General features: G+C 55.1%; 1 protein-coding gene across 3 annotated transcripts in view; it reads left to right on the plus strand.

Annotated features, from left to right (window-relative positions):
* The first annotated feature begins 14,395 nt into the window (after nt 1-14,395).
* Nucleotides 14,396-20,358, plus strand: part of PARVB (parvin beta) — a 99,384-nt gene continuing 93,421 nt past the window's right edge. The window contains exon 1 of one of the 3 annotated variants that reach the window (XM_027070510.2): nt 14,396-14,590. In XM_027070510.2, coding sequence (XP_026926311.2) covers nt 14,476-14,590 — 115 coding nt within the window. In that variant the 5' untranslated portion in view covers nt 14,396-14,475. The remainder of the gene's footprint in view (nt 14,591-20,358) is intronic. The other 2 variants (XM_027070511.2, XM_027070509.2) reach the window with 2 other exon arrangements.

Consider the following 20,358-nt stretch of genomic DNA (forward strand, 5'->3'; position numbering starts at 1 on the left):
TCCTTTTCCTTTTCAATCAATTCATTTCTAATGGAGGAAGCATTTCCTACATTTGTCACTAGATAGATGTGCTGGTCAATTAAAATACTCTGACTTCAGACGGTTGAGATAATAGCAAGCCTGGATCCATCCATCACTGTGAAATAGAAGGTGACCTCCCCGTATGGAGTGAGAGACCCAAGTACAATTGCTTCGATCTTATTATCATACCCAGAAATTACTGCTCATCTAAGTGTAATTTCCCTGAAATTCGAAGCAGGCAGAGGCACTGCTAGAAATATTAGAGCATAATAAAGAGGCTGTGGTATGGCCTTGACGCTGAACACGGAGGGATGGAAATTGACACCCCGTCCTCACCGGGAGGAAGTGCTTAGGTCAGCAGGGTGGCGTTTCCCCAGATGTTACCGCGGCTGCTAAAGGTTTCGTAGGATTCCTCGGGCAGCTTTACCCCAGACACGTTTGCTCACCAGGCGCCGAGAGAAAGAACTACCCCGGGGCGGTTTGGGGGGGGGGGGTCCTGCCTCCGGCAGCCTCCGTGCCGCCCCCCCAGGGCCCCTGCCTGTCTGCACACTGCCTCCTGCTGTCTCCTCCTGGTGGGGAAAGGAAACAGGCCCGGGGTGGAAAAGCACCGTTTGGGAGTCAGAGCCGTCTCGAATTGTCACTGCTGCCACTCCCGTTGTTCGTCTGCTCGTTCATTCCACACACGCGTGCTAGGGCTGGGCCGGGGCCAGGGGCGAGGGCCAGGGCAGGTGCCTCCAACACAGACGGATTCGTTCTGGTTCTCGGGAAACACGCGGTCCTTATCAGGGTCTGTGTGGATGTCACCCTGTCGTCAGAGAAAATAAGTATGTAAGTTTCCCCTTTTTCTGGGCTTGAGTAACGGAAAAAACAAAAAGCCAATCAAGCTAGATATTTACACAGGCGACTTGGTGGCAGAGCCGAAGGCACACAAAAGGGGAAATGGATCAAGTGCCCCGGGCGCCCCCTGCCGGCCGCGGTGCCCGGGTGCAGGAGCTGGGTCGGGTTTGCTGCGGGCAGGGTGACCCCCCCCCCCTCCGGCCTGACCTTGCACGAGGCGACGAGGCGGCCCTTCCACGGTCGCCTCCGTTTCCCTGCCGTGAGCCTACGCTGCCCCTGTCTTCTGACTAAGCCAGCAGCAAAAGGGTTAATTCTGAAGTGAATTTTAAGGAAGGTTAGGAACCATTGGTCCAAAAGGATTCTAAAAATAGAGGACTGATTTCGAAAGCATCTTGGGGTGCTGCATCTTGTTCATAACACATTCCCCAGCCGACCCCCTTAGGCGCTTTGAAAATTCTAGAAATCTTTATTTTGCAATAAAGGTGGGGAAAATGCAAGAGCTCTGTGAAAATCAATGATGGTATTTTTTTGAATACACTTTCCATTTTGTAGTTTTAGATTTACAGACAAATTCTGAAAATGGTGCTGAGTTCCCATATACCCCACACCCAGCTTCCAGTATTAATGTCTTACGTTAGTCTGAGTGCATTTTGTTACAATTAACAGACCAATATTCATACATTATTATTAACCAAAGTCTGTACTCGCATTTCCTGTTTCCACCGGACGTCCTGATTTGGCCCAGCGACCCCATCCAGGATCCCACGTTACACTGAGTCACCCTGTCTCCTGAGGCCCCTCCTGGCTGTGACAGTATCCCTGACGTTCCTTGTTTTTGACGACCTTGACGTTTTTGAGGAACTCTGGGCAAGTATTTTGTAGACTGTCCCTCAATTGGACTTGGTGGTGCTTTTCTCCCAAAAACATGAGAACGTCTGTGGAGTTACGGGGTTTGGGGAGGAAGACTGCAGAGGTAAAGTCCCCTTCCCATCATGCTTCAGGGCATGTGCCACCCACATGACCCACCTTCATCACCTGGCTGAGGTGTGTCTGTCAGGCAGGTTTCATAAGAAATATTGGTTTAAAAGGAAAACTCGGGGTCCCCTGGGTGGCTCAGTTGGTTAAGCGTCAGTCAGACTCTTGACTTTGGCTCGGGCTGTGATCTCACGGTCCGTGGATTCGACCCCCACGTTGGGCTCCACATTGACAGCTCAGAGTCTGCTTGGGATCCTCTGTGTCCCTTTCTCTCAAAATAAATAAATAAAAAACTAACTACATAAATAAAAAGAAAACTTGGATGAAATAGGGAAGGTGTATATTTCTGGTGATTTAAGTCCCAATCCCGTCTTTTTTTTTTTTTTTAATGTTTATTTTTGAGAGAGAGAGACAGAGAGACAGAGAGTAAGCAGGGGAGGGGCAGAGAGAGGGAGACGCAGAATCCGAAGCAGGCTCCGGGCTCCGAGCTGTCCGCACAGACCCCGACGAGGGGCTGGAACCCACGACCCGCGAGATCATGACCTGAGCCAAAGACAGACGCTCAACTGACCGAGCCACCCTGGCGCCCCCAAGTCCAATCCCGTCTTGATGCTCATCCCGAGATGTAAACGTTAAAATCTGGAGTTCGCATCCTTTGCTAATGGAACGGAAATGCAAAGGCAGCCTAGGAAACAAGTGGGATCAATGTGAACTGCAAACAGACCTCAGCAGGTCGGTAAACGCTGGGGATGCAAGCAGCCCTTTCACTGACGTGGCTCCAGATTTGACGGCTCCCAAAACAGGGCTGCCGGTGCCTGTGGGAGCCTGGATGGTTCTGGAAGGCCACAGCAATGGGGGCGGAGGTCAGTGGTTCCCCTGCAAGCTCTTGGCTGTTTCATGGGGAGATGAATTAATGCGCCCCTGAAACTGATAAGGTGCAACCAGACACACAGGCAAAAGGCTTGTAGAGGTGCCCGAGTTTGGAACCCAGCGAGGAGTATAAACCTCAACTACCACCGGTAGTGTCCTGGGCCCTGCTGTGGAGTCTCGACCTCCAGTCAGAACACTTCTCTCAAGCGTTCCTTGTGACTATTTCCAAATGTCATCTTTCCAAGTAGTAGCAGAGTTAGAGCAAGCACTTGAAAAATGTCTTTCTCTCTCCAAGGAGAATGAGTGCTCTCACATCAAAATCTGCCATAGGGGTGAAGAGTTTGACCCTTAAAAGGGCAAAAGGTTGCCAGGAAGTGTTCTATCATTAATAATTTTCAGCCATTTAAAAATGTAAAAATAAAAACCAGGGCGCCCGGCGGGGGGGGCGCTCAGTCGGTTATGTGTCAGATTCCGGCTCAGGTCATGATCTCGCGGTCTGTGGGTTCGGGCCCCGCGTCGGGCTCTGTGCTGACGGCTCAGAGCCTGGAGCCCGTTTCGGGTTCTCGGTCTCCCTCTGTCTCTGCCCCTCCTCTGCTCATGTTCTGTCTCTCTCAAGATAATAAATAAACCCTAAAAAATAAAAATAAAAATGCACAAACCGTCCTGAGCTCTGGGGCCACACAAAACAGCCGCAGGCCACATTTGGCCTTGGGGTGTAGCTCGCGGACCCCTGAGGGGGTGAAACTGGAGACCACAGGCCAGTGCTGGACCCGAGACGTGTGTGGGAATTCTCAGTATCAATGCTGAGTCCACACAGTGCTCTTCAGTCATGCCAACCTACCGCGTGTGTGTGCGTGTGTGATCTGTGTCCAGAACGTAAGCTGTGTAAGGAAAGCACTCAGTTGCTCCCCCGTGTGATACTGCTAGACCAGAAGCACGTCCGAGGAATGGAAAGACAGACGCCCCCCGGGGGGAGTGGCCAGCCAGGTCTTCGAGGGAGTCAGGCTGAAGTGACCTAGAGCAGGGTCCCCAGGGCAGGAGGGTGCCCGCCAGCCGGGCGAGGTGGGCAGAGAACCTGGGGGGCTGTGGGTGGCTTACTTGGGCGGCTGTGATTGGCGTGAGGCTGGCGGGAGGTGACACTGGGCACTCGGGAGGCAAGACCGTGGGGGCCTCGGGCAGCAGGCCCGGCAGGGATGAGCCATGAAGGCAGGGAGGGCGGTGATGAGCTTGGGTTTTACCCGTTAGGAGATCTTACCTTGATCCAGCTGAGAGATGGGGGTGTGAACGCAGGCTTCCTGCGGGGGTGGGGGGGGCTGGGCGACAGGGACGCGGAGGAGGCCGACCTCACAGGGCTTGGGGCGCGGCCACGGGTGAGGCCCCTGTCCCTGCCCGGTGGCTGGGTGAATTCACTAAGTATGGCAGGCTTCAGTGCCATCCTCCAAATACGCCTGCTGTCCCTTGGGTGCCCCTCTGCTAACTTGGGGCTGGTTGTGGCTGGACCCCACTCGAGGACGCCTCTGCACGTCACCAGGCCCCGGAGCGAGCGAGGGCCGCACCAGCGGGGCACGGGCGCCCGCCTCCTGGGTACCCACCGCTCAGCCCAGCCTGTCCTGGGTGGCGAACGAGGACCAGATTGGAGGAGGGGTGGGCTTTCGGGGAAGAATCTGCCCGAAGTTTGAGGCGTGGGAGAGTGTCTGGGCTGCAGGCGCAGACTGGAGTCGCAGCACAGGGGGGCTCTGAGGCCTGTGGGGATGAATGACAGCACCCAGGGGCACGGCCCAGGGACAAGAGGCTTCTGGGGGCAAGACCCCGCCAGGACGGGGTGGGTAGAGGAGCCCGCGCTCGGGGAGGGCAGCGTGGGCCTCCTAGAGCCTCCCTAACAAAGCACCGCACACCGGGCTCCTGAAACGGCAGGCGTTGATCCTGTCCCCGTCTGGAGACCCCAAGTCCAAACTCAAGGTGTCGGCAGGGCGGAGCTCTCTCCAAAGACTCGGAGAATCCCTCCCCCGCTGTTCTCATCTTCTGTGTCCCAGGAGCCCTTGGTGCATCCCGGCCCCAGCGTCCACCTCTGTCTCCACGTGGGCTCTCCTGGCCGCGTCGGACGAAGACCCACCCATGGCGTGCCTGAACTCCATCACACCTGCCAAGACCCCATTTCCAAATAAGGTCACATTCCTGGGGACAGGGTGGGGGGGGGGATGGGGGGATGGGACTCAGCCTATGTTTCTTGGGGAAACGGTTCAAGCCATGGCCAGTGGTCACCACGTCGTAACACGTTGCGGGGTCTGGGCCGTGATGTCTGGACTGGCTGAGAAAGGCATCAGGAAGGGGGAAGGGAAAGCGGCAGGTGTGGGGGGGGGGGGGTGGGGGTCAGGATGGGAGAGGCCCTTGGCCTGTCCTTTGGAGCCTCATGTGGTGACTCCACTTCCTTTCCTAAAACGGGGGGCTGGGGGCCACCTGGGTGGCTCAGTCGGTTAGGCATCCAACTCTCGATTTCAGCTCAGGTCATGATCTCACGGTTTGTGAGTTCGAGTCCCGCGTCGGGCTCTGCGCTGACAGTGTGGAGGCTGCTTGGGATCCTCTCTCTCTCTCTCTCTCTCTCTCTGCCCCTTCCTGCCTACTCGCTCTCTTTCTCTCTCAAAAATAAATAAACATTAAAAAAATAAAAACAAAACGAGGAACTGGATTTCAAAGGGGACCTTTAGGTGTCGGTGCAGGGGACGTCATGATGACCTTTGTGCCCTTCTCTTGCACAGAGGACGCCTCCTCCCTGTCAGGGGTCAGCACCTCCCTGTCCCACCACCGCCTGGCTCCCACCGGGTCTCCTGTTCACGGAAAGGGTGGGGGAGAGGGGAGATGGCCAGCACACGAGTTTTAGAAAGTAGTTATTTGAAACACGTGGTTGGCTAACACACTGTGAGTGCGGAAATCCCGGGCACAGGCCTGGTCCCTCGGTTGTCACTGTGCCGCCTTCGTGGCAGGTGGGGTGCTGTGCTTTACTTCGAGGCAGCTGACGCTTAAAAGTCGGTCTCCCTGGCCCCATAAACATCAACGTTGCTGAGAAGGCAGCTGGCGTCCCTGGCGGGCAACTTCTCACTCCAGAAGCCCAGGGGGGACACTTTGGTCAAAGAGCCTCTCCACTCAAAGTGCGGTGCAGGCGTACGGAGGGCACCTGCGTTGGACGTGCGGAGTCCGGGGCGCAGCCCAGCCCCCCTCCGCCAGGACCTGCGCTTTCCGGAGACGCCAGGTGACCCGCGTGTGCCTTTTAGACCCACCGGGAAGCACGGGGAGGTCCGAACCGGCAGCCTCTGCCTGGAGGCTAGAGCCCGGCTCCCCACCGCACCCCCCTTGCCCTCCACAGCAGAGCCCCCCTGAACAAGGCTGGTGACAGAGAAGCTTTGTTCCTAGTGTTTCCATGCCACCCCGTCCTCTCTTGTGTCCCTCATCACTAAGGCTGTCACTGGGGCTGAGTGCATGAGGAGCTATAAATAATTTGCATCGATGGAGAAGAGCTTTCCTGTGGGGGTGCAGACGTCCCATAACCCCAAGTGGCCATGATAGTCTTATGCAGTCATTGCTCCCAACCCACTGTCATCAATCATTTGCCTTTTATTTATTCATTCACTCATTCATAGACTCATTCATTCACTCATTCACTCACTCATTCATTCATTCACTCATACGCTCATTCATTCACTCATACGCTCATTCATTCACTCATTCACTCATACACTCATTCATTCGCTCATTCATTCATTCGCTCATTCATTCATTCACTCATTCAGCAAACACAGCTCTGGTGTGTGCCAGGCCTGGATGTGGGGTACAAAGGCACAGATGATGATCGTCTGGCAGGGAGCACAGACAAATCAGCTGGGAGGAGGCCCCGATGGGGTCAGCTGGGTGCTCCCATCAGACTGCAGGCGACTTCGCCTAAGCAAGGGCCATTCCCCCTGTGCCTGCTCTGCAGGTTAGTGGGGGGCCTGTTTGGTGGCTTCCTCCGCCACCCCAGGGTCTGTTTCTACTGCCTTCCCCACCTCCGTCCTTCCCCTCCGGGTCCTGGTCGCTGCTGCCTCGATCTTCTTCGGCTCTTTCTTTGCCAAAGGCCGGCCCTCCGGTGAACCCTTTGCTGCCCCTGACACACCCTCTTACTCTCTGTTCTTCCTTCTTTGTCAGCTCTGTTTCCTTGTCTCTCTTTCCTGCTGCCTCTCCTCTGTAGGAAGGGCCGGGTCTCGCCTGCATCCCAATGCACTGCTTTCCAGTTTATTAAAATTGCCTTTAGTTCGCGGGCTTGATTTACTTTGGGTCTTAGACACAGGATGTAAAAAAAAAAAGTTTGGGGGCACCTAGGTGGCTCTGTTGGTTAAGCATCTGACTTGGACTCAGGTCATGATCTCGAGGTTCTTGAGTTCGAGCCCCGTGTCAGGCTCTGTGCGGACAGCTCAAAGCCTGGAGCCTGCTTCGGATTCTGTGTCTCCCTCTCCCTCTGCCCCTCCCCTGCTTGCGCGCTGTCTCTCCCTCTCAAAAATAAATAAACATTAACATTTTTTTAAATAAGTAGATAAAAATTAAAAAACCTGTGGTTAAAAAAATTAAAATGAGAAACATTGCGGTAACATATACATAAGATAAAATTTACTACTACAACTATCTTTGTAAGTTTATTTATTTTGAGAGAGAGAGAGAGAGAGAGAGCATGAGTGGGGGCGGGGGGGCAGAGAGAGAGGGAGAAAAAGAGAATCCCAAGCAGGCTCCCCGATGCCAGCACAGAGCCCGATACAGGGCTCGAACCCATGAAACCACGAAAGCGTGACCTGAGCCAAAGTCAAGAGTCAGATGCTTAACTGACTGAGCCACCGAGGTGCACCTGTTGCAACCATTGTCAAGTGTATGATTCTGTGGTACGAAGTCCATTCGGAGTGTTAGGCAGCCACCACTACCATCGGTTTCCAGGACTCTTCGTCTTGCAAACCCGAAACTCTGTCCCCGCCAAACCCCCCGCCCCCGGCAGCCCCTGTTGACTGCCATTCTACTTTTCATCTCGACGACTGTGGCTCCTCTAGGGAATCATACGAGGTTGTCCTTCCGTGTCGGGCTCATCTCACCGAGCACGACATCCTCGGGGTTCCGTGCTGTGGCCCCGGCTCAGAATCTCAGGTGCATACACGTGGGTTGACCACATTCCGTTAGTCCGTTCGCCTGTCGACGGGCACTGGGGCCGTTTCTCCCTTCAGAGACAGGCTTTTGTGACTCATCCACTATTCACGGAACATCTACTATGCGTGATGCTTCTAGAACAAAGATTCTCGTTTCACATCTCTTTTTCACATTACGTGGAAACGACCGCATTCGTTGTCGAAAAATGTCTTCAGTCGCAGGTCTTCTTGGACGGACTCTGCGACACAAGGGCCCGCGTTCGGCTGCCGTGGTGCTCCTGGCGGGAGGGGGGGGGGTGCTCCATATTTTAACAGTTTTTGATACTAACCACTTAAATAGCACTGATGATTGAACAGTCTTTTCAAGCATTGCATTTTACTGATTTCCTGAAGTTTGAAATTTTGACAGTCTTGAGATAATTTGCCATACACGGTGCAGCTTCACGTTTTAACACTCCCGATTCGAGAGCGTAATTGGCTCCCAGCTGCTCAGCCTCTGACCTCCGTCAGTAACAGACTGTGGGAGGTGTGGCAGGTGGATAATCCTGGAACACGCTTTTCCCCCTGCGAGCTGGGAACCCGAGCGAACCACTGATAAATGACACTGTTTTCAACTGATGCTCCGGCTCCGCCTGAGGATCCGCTTTCTCAATCACAGCCTGTTCCAATTAGCCCTGAGGTCAGGTCTCCTCACTCCGCGTGAACACCCATTTGCTACTTTTTGCACTGACGGAAAGGCAAAGTTCGCGTTAGTCGTTTCCCCTTGACAGCGTATCTGGAGATTAAAAGGTGGGCTTCGGGGCGCCTGGGGGGCTCAGTGGGTTGAGCGTCTGACGTCGGCTCAGGTTGTGATCTCACGGCTCGTGGGTTCCGGCCCCGCGTCGGGCTCTGTGCTGACGGCTCAGAGCCTGGAGCCTGCTTCCCATTCTGTGTCTCCCTCTCTCTCCGACCCTCCCACGCTCATGCTCTGTCTCCGTCTCAAAAATAAGCAAAACATTAAAAAAAAAATAAATAAATAAAAGGTGGGCTTCCCTAAAGGTTTATGTACATGTGTAAAATGTATGCGTGTATACACATGTACGTAAAACGTTTGCAGGGGTGGATGTGGGTTTTACAGATCGCTAATTCAGTTCCCTGGCCGTTAGAACGTAAGCTCCACCGGGCAGGTCTTTGCTTCTGCTCCGAGTGTGTCCCAAGGTCTGGGATCATGCTTTTCCGCTCGAAACCACACCACGGATGGTACGTCCGCGCGAGAAAACATGCGCGAAATGTTCTCTCGGTGCAGCTGGACTCCGCTACGATTTACGTAATCACGGATGCACATTTAGGTGGTTCCTATTTTCCAAAAAGACAAGCTATGTTGCAATATACTTCTACTTTATATAATAGCACAGAAAGTTTTATAGAATAAAATACGTAAGAAGTGGGATTGTTACCAACCCACTCTTGGAGGTGCTAAGTTAAAAAGGCATTTGTAACACGAGGAAAGGTTTTGTGTACTTCCTCAGAGCTCAACACAACAGGATCTGAATCCTGGTCATCTTGTAGACGATGATTTTTAGCAGTCTCACCATCGTTACCGCTGTTAGGGCTTTCTGGCAAAAATGTGCAGTAAGTCAAATTCAGTTTGGGTTTGGGCACGATCTGCTCCCGGATCTGGCCCAATGCCTATTTCTGTATGGCCTGTGAGCTAAGAATGGCTTTACATTTTAAACAAGGTTTTGGAAAAAAACACATCAAAAGAAGATCTTTTGTGACAGGTGAAAATGCTATGAAATGTAAATTTCTGTGCACATAAATAAAGTTTTATTGGAACACAGCCACGCACATTTGCTTATGTATTGTCCACGGCTGCTTCCGGGCTGCAGCAGGACAGTTGAGGAGTTGTGACAGGCCATATGGGCTGCGAAGTTGAAAATATCCGCTGTCTGCCCCCTAACAGACCCCTGCCCTATGCCACTGTCCTTCCCAGCCCCAGAGATGTCCTCATGATGGGCTGTGGTGGCCGAGTCTGCTCCCTCCAGCAGCCAGGAGGAAGTGGGTAGTGCCCTACCCTTCATCATCCTCCCCGCCACCCAAAGCATGGCTGTCATTCTCTCACTGCTCCCACGTTAAGTGGGAGGAGGAAAGCAAAGCCTTTCATTGTGTAGGCAGATGATACATATATAAGGCAAGTTAATAGTAAAAGAAATTCAGACTAAGGTGTGAATGTCTAATAGGCCTGGCCTCCGCTCTGCCCACCCATATAAAAAGTGCTGGCATTTTTCAAGGGGCTTGCTCCCTAAAAGCTTGGGGGAAGTCTTTCTTGAGGGGGATGCATCATTTTTCAGGGGGCCCCACCCACTCTCCTCCGCGGAAGGAACCAACAGCTCCGTGCCAACCTGTCGCCCTCTCCTCATCTATAAAATGCTTTCAGGAACAAAGCGCCTATGTGGTTTAGTTTGCCTACTAAGCAAAATGAAAACTCAGAGGAGTTGCTAATAAGTGGAAATCCAACTTCCCTTGTTGCAAACTTTGCTGATGTTTCCAAAATCACCAAGTAAGAGGCTGCTGATCACTGCTGTCAGGGATTCCTGTTTAATCCGCACGCGGTAGGGGAGAAAGCGTTACCGCGCCAGGTTTTAAATTCCAGGCGAGTGTGGTCATCTTTGCGCGCTCCCGGCGTTTCCCGCGAACACCGCGCGGTACTCTCTTGCCAGATCCTTCCGGGAGCAAACTGATGGCATCGCACCCCCGAAAGCCGACTTTAGAGACGGTGCGGGCACCCCGTCACTGAATTAACGATTCCCTTCGCTTCTCTACACACTTGGGACTCGCCCACGACTGCTAGGAGGTTTGAGAATGAGCAACACAAGAAAATGTTTCACAGGCTCCATACGCCCTTGGACGGGTTCCCTTTCCTCTCCCAAAGAGCTAAGGGCTGGTTTGCGTTTTTGGAGAGACACTTGTTTTTAGTTCTGTGAAGGGGCAATAGAAGAAAGCGGGAAGCTCTAAAACCCTCCTTAAAAGCTTCGAGAGCCGAGCTGCGGTGCCGTGAGAGGCACGTTTTTAAGGGAACGCAACCCCAAAGCAGGCAAGGTAAAGAACTCAAGTTGTCCTGCCTACAGGTGTCGTTGATTTTTCCCCAAGACGTTACGGAGGGAGAACTAATTGATATGCAGGAAAACGTGCAAACCCTCAGCACGCAGGTCTACACCCACGTGACTACCACCCACACCACCGCACGGAACGGGCGCATGGCCAGGTGCTTCCCGGTGCCCGCATCCGGGCCAGTCCCTCTGCCCTTGGGGGGGGGGGGACCACTGTCATCGTAGCAAAGAGGCCATCTGTTCTTACACGTCAAGTGAGTGGATTCCCTCAAGGGTGTACCCTCGCCTTTCAACAGAACGTCTTTGAGAGATCTCTGCTGAAGCGTTAGGACAAATGGCACGCACTCAGGAGACATTTGTTCCCTGTCCTCAATGAAGCTCCTAAGGAACTGGCCTCTTTGGAAGCCACACTCCAAACGCACATCAAATGGTTTTCTTTCATAGGGGCAGCTGCGTGTAATCCGATTTTCGTAATTATTCTCCAAATGTAAAATGGATGTAGAGTACGGGCGTGGGCTCTACGTGTGTGACATGCTAAGAAGAGGGAGGCCGAGTTGGCGAGGACAGAACTAAGATCACGTTTCTGCTCCTTGTGAAATTCTCTCTTTTTTAATGAAAAAACAGTACTTTCCAGTCTTCAAGTGAGTATCGATGTTTGCTGCTCTGTACCGCGATTTGGAAAGTGGTTTGGGTTAGACTGCCCCAGCGGAAATGCTGTATAAAATCCCTAAGAGCCAGGCCAGGAGGGAAGGAGAGTTTTGGGGGGTTAGATCATTGCCCCTCCTTCGTCTAGCCCTGAAAAAAAATTACTAATTAATCCACGGCCATTAAGTCGATTCTTGATTGTTATTTGTGGCACACACACGAGACAAGCCATTACAACGAACGCAATAATTTAAAACAACCTTCAAAGCTGCATTTAATAAGAGATCATCCAATTCTCCAGCCCAAAATGTGCGAGGAAAATTGTGTGTGTGAGTGCACATGTTGTCTCTGCAGAAAAGGGAATGATTATAAACACGACTGAGACATCATCACTTTGCACGGATTTCTTGGTAACAAGCACCACGCCTGCATTTAAAACATGATTATATTTTTGTGCAAACGATTCCTACAAAACTCTAGGAACCCTACTATCCTGTAAAACCCAGCTCAGTTCCTCTTACAGCTAGGAATCACTTGGTTGTAGTGAGTAGTCCTGCTGGGAACAGGTGGGCCAGGCGTCTTCTAGAGAAATCTGTTCATGGTGTAATGACATTTATTTATTTCTTTTTTAAATTAACTTATTCTTTTGAATGTTTATTTTTGAGAGACAGAGCATGGGCAGGAGAGGAGCAGAGACAGAAGGGAGACACAGAATCCGAAACAGGCTCCAGGCTCCGAGCTGTCAGCACAGAGCCCGACGCGGGGCTCGAACCCACGAACCTCGGGATCATGACCTGAGCTCAAGTCGGATGCCCAACCGACTGAGCCACCCAGGCGCCCCTGTAATGACATTTTTAAAAGTAGGATTCCACCCGTCTCCACAGCGTTCAAAGTAGCAGCTAACAAGCAGAAACTGTAAATTCTGTGTGTTCCCGGGGAAGCCGGACCCACTGATGAAATACTCAAAATAACTGATTATTTACTTGGGGGGGGGGCGGGACACAGGACTGTATCCTCTGCTCCCGGGTCTTGTGGCCCAGGAGCACGTGTGCTTCCCACGGCTACCTTTCCACTTGCTGGGACCTGTGGTAGGTGTGCCGAGGGCAGCAGGAGGGTGGGGGTGTCCGTGGGCCCCTCAAAGCGGTAGTGGACTTCTCGTGTGCACACTTCTCTAGAGTAAACCATCAGTGCTGTGCATAGGATTCTCAAAGGGGTCAGAGCCGCCCGCCCTGGATGCCAGCCTCCCTCCCGCATCCAGAGAGCTCTGTCTAGCCCTGACTCTGCCATGACCCCATTGGGATGTCAATAACCGAGTTCACAACCTTTCTGTGTTTTCCCCAGCCCGGTTAGAGACCCCCCCCCCCCACCATCAAAAGGGGTGTTGGAAGCCTCTGGGACCTCTGACCCTGACCCTGACCCCCAGTTATTGTCCAAATGTTGTGGTTTGCAACCCTGAGAGCTCATTCTTGTCTGGTCCCTTCCCTGTGCCACGGCCTCCGAGACTCTGGCCTGGCCCGTTTCAGTGACTTGTGAATTGCTCTCGGGCCCTGGGTTTTGCTTCCTTTCATCACTCAGTTTTCCCATTAATCCAACGTGTCCGGTCTCTGCTCAGACCCTCTCAGTGGCTCAGGGCTCCTTGAACACGGCATTGATCTGGTTCCCTCCACCACAAAGGCTCAATCCACGCCAGGCAACGTGCCTTTGTTTCTTGTCACTTCACACCCCCAGGTGCCTGTCTTTACTTAGCATCCTCTCCCCGTCCGTCACCCCTTCTGCCTGCCTGCCAAGTTTTCTCTCCCTTTACTGAACCAAGGCAGAAGGTTCAGATTTCACCCGGGTCCCAGGTCAGACGGCCCTTTCCGGACAAGCCTCCTCTCCCCCACCTCACGGGGTTCCTAAAGGCATGACCTGTGAGTCCCGTATTACTGCGGGTCAGCATGTGCTCTCCTGGAGGGCAAGGCTCTGCCTCAGACTGACCCAACCCCTCAGCCCTGGCCCCGCAAGAAACAGCCTTAACTCTCTGTCCACTTCCCTCCTAAGTCACCTCGGCGCTGGAGCTGGTGCCTCAGACCCCGGTCTTACGCCTTCACCCACTGTCCGCTGCCAGCAGCAGTCAGGCCTGTGAACCCCAATCCAATCCCGTCATCCCAGTCTGAAAACCCTCTCTCAGCCTCCAGCGCTTACAAGGTCTGCCCTGCCCTCTTCTCCCCTTCTCCCCTCCCTGGAGCCCCCATCCCGTCCCCTCTGGCCCCTCTCCTCCCTCTGCCTGAACACCGACCCCCCGATTCCAGGTCAGCCCTGGAACCCTCACCCCTCGGGAAACATCCCGAGCTCCCCTAGGACCAGGGGAGGGGTTCAGAGGGCGCCTATCGGCCAGCGCGGCCCACCCCACCGCTGCCTCTTAGGAGTGGGGACAGTTCACAGGGGGTTTCCCCAGCCCCGGGCCTGGTTCCGGGCAGAAGTTCAACGAGTGAAACGCGGTTCTTTGCCGCACGTCGGCCGCGCTCCCCACCGGAGCCTGGGCACCGGCACCAGAGCCCTCGGGCGCGGGGCTCGAGCGTGTAGGACAAAAGGTCGCCGCGAGCCCCGGGGGTGCGGCCCGCGCGGCCCTCGGGAGCCGAGCCCCTTCACTTCTCGGAGGGGGGAGTACGGGCGCGCGGCGCGGGATCGGCCGAGGGCTCAAGGCGGCGACCGCAGAGCCGGGACGGCCGTGGCCTCTGCGGCAGCGCGTCGGACCCGGGGGCGGGGGGATGGGGGCGGGGACCGAGGGGGGCGGGCGGCGGGGGCCGCGCCCTCCGGCCCCTCCCCGGGCGAGCGGGCGGCGGCGGCGACCCGGGCGGTTCCCACTCGCGCTGCGCCCGCCGGCGGCCCCCGCGCGGCCCATGTCCTCCGCGCCGCTGCGCTCGCCCCCCCCGCGGCCCCCCAGGATGAAGAAGGACGAGTCGTTCCTGGGCAAGCTCGGCGGCACGCTGGCGAGGAAGAAAAAGGCCAGGGAGGGTGAGTGCGCCGGCCGCGCAGGCGTCCCCCCTCCCCTCCCCCCCACCGCCGGGTCCCCGCGTCCCCGCCCCGCCGGGCCCCGCGCACGCGTCTCCGGGCTCTGCCGGGGTCCACGCGTCCCCCGCAGGGGGTGGCTCCCCGGCCCGCGCGCTCCGGTCGCCTGACCCCGCCGGCCCGCGGGGCGCGCCGCCGTGACCTTCGGGAGAGGCCTTGACCCTCGTTCCTCCTTCCTCCCGGGCCCTTTAAACGCCAGCCGGGGGCACTTGGGCGAGCCGGGCCGCCCCCTCCCGCGGCGGGTCGCGGATGGGCGCTCGAGCGGAAGGCGGACGTGGAGCGGGAGGCGCGTTGCCCTGCGGCGCGCACGCCGGCTCGAGTCGCCCTCCACCCGGACCGCCTGCGGGCCGACCGCACGTAGCCGTGCGCGGTCACCCTCCCTTCGCCGGGCATTTGCTGGCTCGGCCCGGGCCGGGGGGGGGGGGGGGGGGGCGGCCCGGCGGGGGTTCGGGGCGGGAGCCCCTGCGGGGGACGCCGCCCCCGCCCTGGAGCGGGGAGGCAGGAAGGGGGCCAGAGTGTGCAGAGGCCCCGGGCCGGGGGTGGGGGCGGGGGCGGGGGCTGCGACCTAGGGCTCCGGAGCTCCCCTCCCCCTTCTGTGTGCTTCGGCAAATAATCCTAAAAAAACCACCTGCCTTCCCTTACATTTTAAAAGTTTTCGAAAAGAGTTGCCGGGGACTTCGCTTCTGCCGGCCTGTGTGTGCTTCACATGCACTGCTGTTCCCAGGGCCTCTCCGAGGACTTGCATTCCTGAATTTTCCCTTTGTCTGGCGAGGAGATTCCTCCTCTGGGACAGATTCCGGATGGGCCTGGGTGAGCCGCGCTTACAGGGAAGGCAAGAGGCAGCTGTGATAAGGCAGGTGGGGGAGCTGGCCTCAGGCAGGTCCTGGAGAAAAAAGGACCTGAGAGTTAGGGGTGTGTCGACTGATCTCCTGAAGCCACCTGGGGCTGACTTATCCCCTAAAAAGTCTTTTGTTTTTCCAGGTTGATTGTACCCCCTGGGACACATGTAGCCCAAGGATGCGTACCCATGGGGACACCAACTCCGTTAATTTCCCCCTGGGACGTGTGTATTCCCAGGGATGCCTGTGTGACGCTTTTCCCTCTAGGGGATGCGTTCCCTTCAGGGATTTTGGTGGAGGTGGGGGGTGCACCCTGGCATCTCCCATCAGGGAAGCTTTTACCGAATTAGATTATTCAGTTCCCGTCGGGGGAGGCCCTTGTCACCTTTTAGTGGCTTCCCCATAGTCCTGAACAAATTGGCCACTCCTCTCTCGAGCCTTACGAGTCATACCTCCCAAGTGAGATCATATACATGAGAGTCACCCCTCTGTGTCATTCAGTCTGCCTTGGTGATGTGTGTCCGCACCCACAGTCACGTTGCCCTCAACAAAAGTCATTTCAGGGCCTCAGTTGCAGACATAAGTGACATTTCCTCTCCCAATTTGTTCAGCCTCAGAAGAGACAGCCAAGGTTCTTTTTTTTTTTTTTTTAATTTTTTAAAGCTTATTTATTTATTTTTTGAGAGAGAGTGAGCAGGAGAGGGGCAGAGAGAGAGAGAGAGAGAGAGAGAGAGAGAATCCCAAGCAGGCTCCGCACTGTCAGCACAGAGCCCGATGCGGGGCTTGAACTCACAAACTGTGAGATCATGACCTGAGCCAATATCAAGAGTCGGACGCTTAACAGATTGAGGCACCCAGGCGTCCCCAGCCAAGGTTCTTGCTTTCGTGGAACAGGGAGTCCGTTGTGATAAGTAAACAGACTAGTAGCACTAGAATAGCGTGTGATCTGAAGGAGACGTGGAAAGTGCAGGCCGACAGAGAAGGGCTCAGAACAGGTCATGTTTGGGTTGAGATCAGAAGGAACCAGGGGAAGACAGCTCCCGCAGAATAGCAAGTAAGTGGAATGTTCTGGACTGCTGCAGCTTTTTAGGGGTGACATCTATGCTCCCGGAATAGGAAGAACACAGGCCTGGAGTGATGGAATGGTCCCGAGTTCCAAAGTGAAATGCTTCTTGTCTTTGCTTTTTCGGAACTAGCGTGCGTCTAGTAAATTGAGGGCCAATCTGGTCTGATGTGAATGCACCAAGAATCCCAGTGGTCAGAGGCATCGTGTGATGAAGAGGGTGGGCAGGGATGCTTGTGGTTTGCTGTGGTTGCTTTTGTGTATGTTAGGCAGGGAGCTCTGCCTCGGTTCTCAAAGTTGGGGTGCCTGGCATACTGGGGGGGGGTTCCCCCATACAAACCAAAGGCCCAAAACCCGAATTGAGCTCAGACGTAGGCACTGGGGCGAGGCTGGGCCTAGAAGGGCTTATTGGCTTCCGACTGGTCTTCTGGGAGGTGGACCGCACCGATGCAGAGACTGGATGATGAGGTCCTGAGTAATTGAGGGTTGCCAGGACTCTAGGAGGCCGGTTGCTTGGCCGTGTGCCCTCCCGATCTCCGTGCTGTTCATGCAGTTCTTGAGCTGGGGCGGGACCTGGCCCGGACTTCGGGCCCCACCATCAGGAAGAGGGTGGGTGCTTAGAGATTGTCAGGCACTGACAGGTGTATGGTGGGTTTCATTTTCCTTTTTGTTACAAAGTTGGCGGTGATTTCAGGAGCGTGGGTGGTGACGCAGCCCCTGTGGGGGTGGGGGTGAAGATTCTGGAGGTTAGAGATGTGGGGAGCCTGCAGGCACTGCCCACTCCCCACCAGATTGGCAGAGGTTGTGGTTGTGACAAGGCACACAGAGACACGTTGGGGTGAACGTCCTGTCTTCTGCAGGACGAGATCATTTTAGGAAATGCGTTGTTCTGGGGTTCGGAGGAGCCGGTGCAGGAAGTGCCCGTGGATGAATTCACGGCGTGATTAAGGCTGATGTTCTCCGGGAGGGAACCACATCGTGTCACGTGGTGGCCCGGTTTAGAAAACAGAACTGTGACTAACTGTGGACATCGGAAAGTGTGGGAAGGAACCCTTGAAAAACCCCAAAGCTCCCCGTAGAAGGCCCGGAGACTTTTGGGAGCAACTTATTACAAGCTGCTTTGGTTTTACTGGAGCTGGGCAGAGCAGGTGCAGGGGAAAGACTGCCCACGCCAGGTCCCCCTGGTGACCACGGATGAAAGACCCTAGAGGTCCAGTGGGCCACGAGGTGGGGCCAGGGGACATTCCAGGGACCACAGCTGCCTTGTTCAGTCTTTAGAGGTGAGCAGCCAGCTCTGGGGCCAGGATGGCCCTGGATGGAAGGGGCCGAATGGAAGGCCCAGACACCTGTCCCTCCTTTCTGAGGAAAGAAAGCATTTAGGAAGTTCTTATTGTCTTTTTTTTTTTTTTGTAAAAGTACTTTCTTTTTTTTTTTTTAACATTTTAATTTAATTTTGAGAGACAGAGAGAGACAGAGCATGAGCAGGGGAGTAACAGAGAGAGAAGGAGACACAGAATCTGAAACAGACTCCAGGCTCTGAGCTGTCAGCACAGAGCCCTACGTGGGGCTCGAACCCATGGACCGTGAGATCATGACATGAGCCGAAGTCGGACGCTTCACCGACTGAGCTACCCAGGTGCCCCATGTAAATGTACTTCCTTAGAGCAGCCAGGTTCTCGTTCCCTGATGACTTCTATGTGGAATGTGCCGGTTGGTGAGGTGTCTGTTCAGATCTTGGGCTCTTTTTTAATCGAGTTGTTTCATTTCTTACTGTCGGATGCTAAGAGCTCCTTGTGTGTTTCAGATGCACTGGAGCCTTTTGTAGATATTTTCTCCTAGTCTGGGGCTCGTCTTCTGCTTCTCTTCCTTCTGGCATTTGATGCAGAAACATCGATCAATGAGCAAGATACTGATGGAGACCTCCCGCAGGATCTAAATCTAAAGGGACCATGAGGTGGCTGTGACCTTGAACTGAAGGTTGAAAGTATTAAGCTTCTTAAGTAACTTCCAGGAGAAAATCTCTACACCACCCATCTTACATTTTTTTTTCTTTTTTAATGTTTATTTTTGAGACAGAGAGAGACAGAGCATGAGCTGGGGAGGGCCAGAGAGAGAGGGAGACACAGCATCCGAGGCAGGCTCCAGGCTCTGAGCTGTCGGCACCTGGTTCGAACCCACGAACCTTGAGATCATGACCTGAGCTGAAGTTGGATGCTTAACCAACTGAGCCACCCAGGCGCCCCTCTACACCACCCATCTTAAGCCCTGTCTTTTACGGAGTGATCAGCCGTGTTGATTCTGCGCAGACCCCAGCACAACCCGCTCACACATTGCTCTATAATAAGAACACCGGGATAAAGATGCTATGTAATTTAGCCCTTCGAGGTAGGAATTTTTAAGTCACTGCAAGTTCTACGCGGGGCAGGAATTTCCCCCTCGTTTTATAGCTGAGAAAACACAACCTCGCCCAGTAGCCACTTCACCATGGGTTTAGTGGTTCTGGGGGTGACTCTGCCCCCAGGGGACGCTGGCATTGTCTGGGGACATGTTGGGTGGTCACGACTGGGGCTGGGGGTGCTTCTGGCATCCAGGGGATGCGGGCCAGGAATGCTGTGCACATCCTACAACACACAGGACAGACAGCTTGTGCTGTAACAGCACATAGCAGTGAATTATTGGCCCCAGATGTCCGGTCAGAGTGCCAACGTGGACGACCCGGATGTTTGTTTCTGGAGGTGTCTCGAGAACTCCAAGAGAGGGCTGAGTAGTCCCAGCTGGTGGGGAAGCAACTCCGGGCTCAGCCCCTGGAGTCGAGAAGCCCCTGCAGCCCCGCCGTGAACCTGCCTGGCCTGGGGCTCAGCATCTGGGGCTCTCTGCTCAGTTTCCTGAGGGGGAGAATCCGCCTGGCCTACTTGGGCCCAGGCACCAGTCACAGGGTCCTGGTGAGCGGGGTCCCGTTGGGGGGCAGGTTCCCAGAGTGTGCAAGATGGGAGAGCGCTCCTCCCCAGAAGAAACCAAATTTCAAACTTTCCTGAAGGTTCAGAGGACGTGCAGCCAGACCCCCTCCCCCCCCAGAAGGGGGAGGGGGACGTCCTCCCCTTCCAGGACAGCAGAGGGAGGAGGTGGCCCTGACTTCTAGGGCCTAAGGGCACAGGTGGAGGCGTCTTGATGGGCGCTTACCTGGCAGGCTGGGAGCTGGTGATGGGGCAGTGACGGCCACAGGCCTGTCCTCGGGAGCTGGCGATCGAGACCTTTGGGGGACACACAACCCGTTCCGGCTGGAGGAAATGGTCCCCCTGATGGCATGCAAAGGAAGGCTGGGAATTAGCCAGGAGGGGGTGGGTGTGTGGGGCTTCCCGCCAGGGGCCCTGGAGGAGACCCCGGCTTGTCCCCGGCTTTTGGGGAAATGTAGGCAGTTCACGGTGGCCGGGCTGTGGTGTGGCATGTGGGTCGCGGTCAGCCGCGATCTGCGTTACTTTAGAAGGTCTAGTGGGTGCCGGGGGTGGGAACGGCCACCGTGCGCACAGGCACAGGTGGACTTCCCCCAGGCGGTGCGGTGGGTGGGGAAGAATCTGGATTCCCAGACAGCGAGGACAGAGCAGCTGCAGAAGTCGTGGCCCAGAGGCTGCTCTAAGAATGAAGACGTTTTGCGTGAAAACATCAGATGAGGCCGCGTTCTCCGCCTCGTCCCCAGCTCCCAGTGGGTGCAGGGCTGACACACCCGGGTCGCCACTGGAGTGGTAGTTTGCAGCCCATTCAAGACATTGTGCAAACTTTGAAGTGATTTCTACATGCTGTTTTATAGCAGAGCT

This window comes from Acinonyx jubatus, chromosome B4, assembly GCF_027475565.1.
Source record: "Acinonyx jubatus isolate Ajub_Pintada_27869175 chromosome B4, VMU_Ajub_asm_v1.0, whole genome shotgun sequence".
Classification (NCBI taxonomy): domain Eukaryota; kingdom Metazoa; phylum Chordata; class Mammalia; order Carnivora; family Felidae; genus Acinonyx; species Acinonyx jubatus.